The sequence below is a fragment of the Apis dorsata genome, unplaced genomic scaffold (assembly GCF_000469605.1).
Source record: "Apis dorsata unplaced genomic scaffold, Apis dorsata 1.3 scaffold_787, whole genome shotgun sequence".
NCBI classification, from domain to species: Eukaryota; Metazoa; Arthropoda; class Insecta; order Hymenoptera; family Apidae; genus Apis; species Apis dorsata.
The window spans coordinates 350842-359469 of NW_006263931.1; the positions used below are offsets into that span (position 1 = coordinate 350842).

General features: G+C 24.4%; 3 protein-coding genes across 3 annotated transcripts in view; 2 read left to right on the forward strand and 1 right to left on the reverse strand.

Annotated features, from left to right (window-relative positions):
- The window catches only part of LOC102677308 (DNA-directed RNA polymerase III subunit RPC7-like), a 26351-nt gene extending 20357 nt beyond the window's left edge, over positions 1–5994 (forward strand). The window contains exon 3 of the mRNA XM_006622911.2: positions 4383–5994. Within this exon, the coding sequence (XP_006622974.1) occupies positions 4412–5062 (651 nt within the window). The 5' untranslated portion in view covers positions 4383–4411 and the 3' untranslated portion in view covers positions 5063–5994. The remainder of the gene's footprint in view (positions 1–4382) is intronic.
- On the reverse strand, positions 290–3155 carry LOC102676884 (potential E3 ubiquitin-protein ligase ariadne-2). Its single transcript, XM_006622908.2, has 7 exons — positions 2940–3155; positions 1885–2407; positions 1579–1810; positions 1316–1433; positions 1020–1244; positions 733–945; positions 290–649 (listed from the first exon to the last, which is right to left on the reverse strand). The coding sequence occupies exons 2-7, from the start codon at positions 2405–2407 to the stop codon at positions 494–496; spliced, it is 1467 nt and encodes a 488-aa protein (XP_006622971.1). The 5' UTR covers positions 2940–3155; the 3' UTR covers positions 290–493.
- Positions 3870–4534, forward strand: LOC116186502 (DPH3 homolog). The gene is made up of 2 exons (XM_031513890.1): positions 3870–4347; positions 4384–4534. The coding sequence occupies exon 1, from the start codon at positions 3963–3965 to the stop codon at positions 4215–4217; it is 255 nt and encodes an 84-aa protein (XP_031369750.1). The 5' UTR covers positions 3870–3962; the 3' UTR covers positions 4218–4347; positions 4384–4534.
- Positions 5995–8628: the final 2634 nt, after the last annotated feature.

Here is an 8628-nt window from a genome sequence, read left to right on the forward strand (position 1 = left end):
ATTCTATAGATTCTATATTCAGATTCTATATTTCAGATTCTATAAAATCTATAGAATCTATAGAATTAAAAATTATTTATAGAATTTTTCATTTATGTAAGAGTACATAACCAACAAATAAATTTCATTTTCATACTGCAAATATTTTTTTTAACAAAAGTTTAAGAATTATATATGTGTGCTTATAGTAAAAATGATGATTTAAAAATTGCTTAATCATTAAAAAACACTTTAATCTAAAGTTACTTGTAATTAAATTTTCAACAAATTTCCATAGTTATCTTTTTTCTACTTTCTAAAATATCATCAATTTAATCTATTCTATGCATTTCTGAACTTTTTTTTTATAGCAAATAATTAACTAATGCATATTATATAAAAAATAATAACTGTTGGATTATAATACTTCAAGAATTAAACTATAATTATCTTATAAGTTTGGCCTGACTGTAAAAGAGATTGATATAATAGAATATTTATGATCACTTAATATTTATACTTCAAGGAAGTCCTTTAGTAAAGTAACTCTACGCTTTTCAGCAATATCCATTTGATTTTCTAAGTCTCCACGATTTGTTGTTTCTGCATGTTCTATTTTCCAAGAAAGATCTTCTATTTCTGCTTCCAATTGAGCTTGTTGATATTCAAACTATAAATATTTATTATATATATTTAGTGTTTCTTTTATCTCTAAACTTATTAAATATTTTAAAAATTAAAATAAATTTTTACCAATTCTTTACGTGGACCAGGTTCCATATAATAAGCATAAGGATAAGTATATTGCAAAGTATAACGGCAACGTGTTAAAAGTGATGCAGCTGCAAATAAATGTTGCCAGTCAATCCATGTTCCACTAGAGTTCATTACTTTTTTATTTATTTGCATTTTTATAGCTTCCAATGTTTGCTCTTCTAATTTTAATGATTTACTATGATTTTCCCACTAAAAGATATTTAAAAGTATAAATACATATAAAATTACATATAAAATTAATCTTAAAAAGAAACAACTCTTACTCTTTCATAATAATGAAGATATTTTTTAAGAGCTTCTCTGGCTTGTGCAAGTACACTTTCATGGGCAATGTTAGGGTTCTCTTTATAACGTGAACATACGTAATATTCACTTCCATGTGCTTTCCAATCTCCAAGGCACATCCAACAAAAATCATACTTACAATTATAACATTGCATATGATTGCAGCCACCATTTTTTTCTATACAAATATGGCATTTTGGACACTATAAATTAAAGATTATTTCTTTTATAAAATTATATACACATATTTTACATATAAAATTTAAATACTGACATCTTTGGTGTGGGCGCTAATATAATTAGCTGTTTCTGAATCATCTGCGCATTTTGTTAACCATTTCTTCATAGTATTACAATCAGTAGGTGCATGGTAATCAATACCACATCGAAAACTGAAATTATTATTATTTCATTATAATTAATATTATAATAATATATTATTATATCATTATAATATATTATTATATTTTATAAATATGTATGATTAAACAAGTGTATGATTAAAATTATAAATATTCTAGAAATATGAATACATACCAAAATACAGTTTTACATGATGAACACATCACTCTTTTTGCTCTTTGTTCTTTTGAACGCATAATCATTTGACAATTGGGCCCTGGACAAAACCTTAATTGTGGATGGGATTTTACATAATCACAAAAAGCAAACTGTTGATATCTTTCTCTCATGTTAGGCTTGGTAAGTAGAGATAAAACAAAATCTTCTGGAGCTAAGACATTGCAATCTTGCGCCATGCAGCTTATTCCTAATTTAAATTAATTTAGCTGAATTCAATAAAAAGATTTCAATAATCTGATCCATTTTTTTCAATAAACTTACCTGTAGAAATACCTTGAGTTATTTGTACTTCAAAATGCATGCACCAGCAGTCTTTACAAAATGAATGTCCACATGTCAATGTAGAAAATTTCTCAGCTGGATAAATTGCAACACAAACTGAACATAATCCATTCCTTTGATTTTTTAATTCTGATAATGAATCCAATGGAGGTAATGGTTTTATTTTTGAATTAATTAATAAACTGGAAGCATTGGTACGGTATTTTGTGATGATATCTTGTAATGTCCAATTGTGCGCATGTAATAAAACTTTAGCTAAGGATGGTGTTATATGAAGACTATTACTTAACAATTCTACATCCTCATTCAAAAGTCTTTCCACTTCTTCAATTCTCAAACAATCATATACAGCATATTCAGGATCTCTTCTGCTTTGATCATTATCTATATCATTATCACCTTCACCATCCCATGGTTGCACATTATAATAATCTTCATAACCTGGATCTCCGCAATCTGAGTCGGAATAATCCATTTCAGTATCATATTCTTCAGTTGACATCTATATTATTAAATATCTTTTTTTAATAATTCAGAAATGTTTTAATTTACATATTTCATTATTTTAATTACATATACTTAATTAGATACATTAATATAATATATATATTGATATATATATAAATACATTATTATTTCTTTATAACCTCATAATTTTTATTGTTAAAGATAAATAATGATATATAATAATATAATAAAAAATATAATTATATCAATGAATAGAATAAAAAAATATAAATATATTAATAAATAGAGTAAAAAATAAAAATTTTAGAAAAAAATTTTTAATAACCATATAATAAAAATATATAGTATTTCCAGTCATATAATGTTTAAATAATCGATTTACTTATATAAGTTAAAACAATATTCAGAAATATTAAAAGAATAGCAGTGGATTCATTGTTTAATTATTTTACATAAAAAATATATTTTTGTAACATTTCGTAAACATTTTGATAAAAATCTTGTATATTGTATCATAATAAAATGTTCATTCATTTTGTTTTATTTACATAATGCGAATAACCTACCTTTATGTTTTTATATATCAAGAAAAATGCATTGATATATTTATTTTATAAATTATGAAAAAGTTATTAAAGGGCTCTGTTATAGCCGTTTATATCAATAGTTACACTGGCGCATAAGTTATGTGTATGTTCTTCCATGTCAGACATATAATGTTGAACTATGTGTAGTTGTAACAGATGATTTCATTTAATCTGAAAGTAGATAAGAATGTCAAAATCACCTGATGAAAACAGCTGAGTTCAATAAAGTACGTATATTTTCAATTTGTATCATTAAAATTATGAAAAATTTATTTTTAAATCTGATATACATATATTTTGAAATTACATTTATATATGAGTATTAATCATTTTTAAAATTATTTATACGTGAATTTTAAAACAACATATTCATAATGACATAAAAATTTTAATAAAATAAAAATAAATAAAATATAATATATATATTTTTTCGAATAATTTTTTAAAAATACTTTTTATAAACATGATATGTCAATATTACATTTTTTTATGATCATTGTATGAATAGATAAATATATACATACATTTTATCTTTATTAACTAAATATAATTTTATATTTTATAAAATATTAACAATTTGAAATATTAAAAGTTACATAAATGTATTATATAAAAGTATTAAAAAAATTTAATACGAAATAAATTCTTTAAAAATTTGTACGTAACATAAAAGAGAGAAAGTAATATAGATATAAATATATAATTATCTGTAGAAATATTTATTTCATTTTTGTAAATAAATATTTTATATTTTTGTATTACAAGAAAATGTTTATTAAATAGATATTTTTGTAAAATTATTTTTATTAAAGAAAAAGGAAAAAAGAAAAGCGAATACGTAATCTTTTTATTCCATAGAGTAGCCTATCTATCATTTTCATAATACTATATATGATAACTATATATGATATACAGTTTACAGTAGTATATTTACTTTATTATGGTGACTACTTTTAACCTCTATTTAAACTCGTCACAAAATTATCTCGTATTATTAAAATTATGTCAGTGTATCATGATGAAGTAGAAATTGAAGATTTTGAATATGACGAAGATGAAGAAATATATTATTATCCATGTCCTTGCGGAGATCAATTTCAAATATCTAAATCAGAATTAGCTGCTGGAATAGAAGAAGCCACGTGTCCTTCCTGCTCTCTAGTTATTAAAGTAATTTATGATAAGGAAGTGTTCATAGTTAAAGAGGAAGAACTTGTTAGAGATGAAGAAAAACAGCTTATGGCTCAGAAGATATGAGATAAATCGAAATATTTTCTCAAGTGTTTTTTATGATCACAATTGAAATGAAGAATTATCAAAGTTTTTAAGAGAAGAAATTGCCAATAGATTTCAAATAAATATTGCTTTTACTAATTTTATTAATTCTTTATTATTATTAATTGTTATTATTAAATATTATTATTATAAAATAAAATACGTGTATTATTATCATGGCTGGGCGTGGCAGAGGAAGAGGTAAACCTTCTATGTCAATTAGCACAGAACAATTAGGTTTTACTAAAGGAGAGGCATTACCACCACCAGTGTTACAACCTCCACCAAAATATCCTTCTTTAGAATACAAACCAATGCCATTAATTATTAATACAGAAATGAGTTATCTGTTAGAATTAAAGAGAGAATATGCAGAATATATGAGAGAGTCATCTAACAATGTTTTACCTCTTGTAATTAAAAAAGATATTGAAAGGTATTCAGATCGGTACCAAGATTTGATTACAGATAAAAGTAGTTACGAGACTAGATACGATTGGAGCAGAATACCAACAGAATTAAAACCTCAGCTAAGAAAACGTAAAGGACAAAAATTTGAGAAACCATTGAAAAAGCAAAAAAATGTTGATGTTGAGTCAAAGTTGCAAGAATTAGAAAAAAAAGAGAATTCACAACAAAGTGATACAGAAGAAGAGGAAAAGGAAGAAGAAGAAACAGAAGAAAAAGATGATGAGCATGCGGAGGATGAAGAAGAGGAACTGGATGAGGAAATGGATGAAGGAACCGATTATCTTAATAATTATTTCGATAATGGAGAAGGTTACGACGATGAAGACGATAATTTAGACGATGGACCTATTTATTAAGATATGACTTTTTATAAGAATCGGAAATTACTCTTTGTTTTCAATTATTGGATTAAAATACTTACAAGTTATTATTGAGCACTGTATGGCAATATGTATATATGTATATTTTATCGAATCACGTGTTTAAATAAATCATTTCAATCAAATCGTTTCATATTATAGATACACTCATGTGTATTTCTTATTTTTTAGTAATTATATTTTCTAAAGAAATTGATAACAAAGGATGGTATGATATATTGAAAAAAAGGAAAATAATTCTTTTAGAACAATTAAAACAGTCCAAGATCACAGGAAGCGTCGGCGTGTTCTTTATTACGAGTATTTCAATTTCTAATATATAATATATATATTTATATATATATAATATATATATAGCCATAATAATTTGCAATTATTGTAATAAATGATTTTCCTCTACGATGCAATCGGAGAGTAAAAACGCAATTTTGGACGAGAAGGGGATGCGCAAAAGTACCGTAGTGTTACGTAATGCTTAACATTTATATGCTCGCCGTGATAGTAATTTCTTCTTTAATATTTCACATTAAGTAATCATTTTCTTTCCCTTTGGTTTGCTTTCATTTACAAACAGTGAATTTTCCTACAAAGATCAACATCGGTCCCAATATGTGCACATTGAGTGCGGGAAAGGTATATGAGAAAAAAAAATGTGATCATAAAAATTGAACTCCTGAAATTTCCAGTCGCACGTTATCAAGTTTTTGTTAGTTATTAATTATATAATTTAATATAAAATATCGAAATATTGTTGCGTTATTTTCGGATTCAACACTAGGAAAGTAATTAAATTGTTTGCGATAAAGTGAAGAAAGTTATATTGATATATAGATGTTATGACTTGGCAGTTAATCGAATCATTTAAAAATTCGTAATTCGTAGCTTAAAATTTCTTTCAATTTTTTCTTGACGAAATGTCTCTTAATGATTTTATCATCTTTATCATTAATTAAATAACAAGATGTTACATTATGATAAATGATTCAAATTCGATATTTTGTAACAAATAATTACATATTGATTTAAGGATATAGAATAACATAGAAAAAAAATATATTCGGAGGAACAAATTACGTATATAACTATTCTTTACTATTCAGATTATGTTTGTTATTCTTAATAATGATTTCAACTTTGCAATTGCAAATTTTTCTCAATCTGTTTTGTAAAATATGAGAAAACTCGTTATATTTCATTTCTTAATTAAATCAAATCAATGTTTTTCTTTGTAATGTTTTTCTTTCTAAAAATTTTTTTCAAAAAAAAGAAAAAGGAAAAGAAAAAAGATTTATTTTTATAAATTTAATATTTTAAGAAATTGAAGAATTAATCTAATCGATGAAAAAAAATTAAGAAATAGTCATTCACGCTATTCGTGGTATTATAAAGCATATTCATCATTGTCATTATTCTTATAATAATTGACCGTTACACGTGATTCTCTTATTTTGACAAAACAGGCTTTGTTTCGATTTATCTCCTTAATTTTTTTGTAAATACTATTGTTGTTTTAATCTAATATTATTTTTTTTCATTCGCATTGTTTTTTTCATAATATACTATATAATGTATATATAGATATATTTGTATATATAAATATATATATATATATATATAGCACAATCTATCTATTAATAGGCATAAAGACTGAGGCGAGAATACAGGCGAAATTTTGAAACAATAATCATTCAGATACTGCATTTTTTTAAATATTTTTGTTTACTTGTTTTGAAATAAAATGATTTTCGCGTATTTCTTACCATCAGAGTCTTCAATAGCCAATTTTTTCTGAATTGTAAAAAAAGATCTTCTAAAATACTACACTTTTATTCATAGTTTCTGTTTTGAATCTTGATTTGTTGAATGTGGCCAGCACATTCATATTTATTATTTCTTATAAGATCCATTTGATGATTTTGTAATCATTAGGAATAGATCTGCCTATGTATAGAAATGAGAAGAAAGGCTCGGAGCAACGGGGAGGGAAATGTTGAATTGAATAAATTTTGGTAAAGAAAACAATTATACGAAATAATAAATCGTTTGTTTGATTAAAAGGAAGATTTATCATAAACTTTTGGTTTTTGAATTTCCAAGCCTTTTTCTTAAACATATCATCTGTACTTATTAGATATGCGTGTAATTATAAAGTAAAACATAATATGTTAAACTTTTGCCTATCAAGACATTATTTATAGTCTTGGGAAAAATCTTACAAATTTTAATTAATAAATCGCACTCGATATCGATTATCTATCAAATAGAAATGAATAAATATTTTAATTCAAAATGAATAAATATTTATTTTGTTTCGCAGTATTCATTAGGATCTTACTTCGTTTGAAAACAGGGAAAATCATTTTCCTTCTGTGTCTACATGCGTGTTTCATGATTCATGTTTCAAATCGAGATTGAATATAATGTACATAGTAGCCATATAGATGATGATGTGTGGCGTTCTGGAAATCACAGGACAAATCAGCTTCTAAATTCGGAAAGGCAGTGTAAGCTTCTGCGAGGTGCTTCTCCAACATATTTAAAACGGTTACTAGCCTTGTTGATCAACGTTTCCGTCTCCGTTTTTATAGGCTTACACCAAACTGTTCAAGCTTTTTTTCTCTCTTTTTGCATTCTCTTTTTTTTTATTTTTTGATTTAGCTAAGAAAATAAAAAAAAAATAAATATGATTTAGTGATACTGTTAAAAATTTTTTAATAATTTTAATAATAATAACAAATAAATATATGTTATCATAATTGTCCTCACCTCTTTCTTTCCCTAATATAATGCAATTTGAATAATTATTATATAACAGAGCAATATAGAAAACCATTAATAATAATAATACTCTATATAATGCCACTGTTTCAAGAATATTGATTGAATGAACTATTGTAGATAGTGTTGTTTTAGTTTTTTTTGTCGTTTAGTTTTAATTTTAATTATAATTAAATATTACATTTTTTAAATTTTCAAAACGATTTTAATAAAATATGTAAGTAATTTAAACGTTTATTACAATGAACGATAAATAGATTAAAATGGTGATTGCATCGAAAACATTTTTCGATATCTGATATAAGATTACTACCATAAACAATTTTATGATATTATGCATAAAAATCATAAGAATCATAATCACGAAATTGAATATTAAACAGATGTAAAAACGGATCTAGAAATCTAGACGAATATTTATAAAATAATGGAAATATTATTTTATGATTAAAAATAAAAATGATAGAAAATTTTATGCAAAAATATTCAAATAAATACAAGAAATAGAAAAAAAATATTCAAATAAATATAAGAAATAGAATTCATTTAATAATCTAATAAATTATTGATTAAAGTCATGCATTTCTTCTTCTTATTTTCCATTTTTCATTTTCCATTTCATTTGATAGTATTCATCTTTGAATCAGACAGATCGGTGTAAGCAGAGATAAACGTTTCTTCTTTCTAAACACAATCGAGGGAAGGAAAGGGAGAATTGAGGAAAGAAGGAAAATGGCATGAAATTCTTATAAAAAAAAAAAAAA

What these genes read in the sequence shown, in the direction of transcription:
- LOC102676884 (XM_006622908.2), bottom strand. Translation starts at nt 2,407, where the DNA reads ATGTCAACTGAAGAATATGATACTGAAATGGATTATTCCGACTCAGAT. An exon ending in AACTCAAGGTATTTCTACAG is followed by an intron (nt 1,811 to 1,884) that starts GTAAGTTTATTG and finishes AATTTAAATTAG; the next exon opens with GAATAAGCTGCATGGCGCAA. An exon ending in TCATGTAAAACTGTATTTTG is followed by an intron (nt 1,434 to 1,578) that starts GTATGTATTCAT and finishes TAATAATTTCAG; the next exon opens with TTTTCGATGTGGTATTGATT.
- LOC116186502 (XM_031513890.1), top strand. Translation starts at nt 3,963, where the DNA reads ATGTCAGTGTATCATGATGAAGTAGAAATTGAAGATTTTGAATATGAC.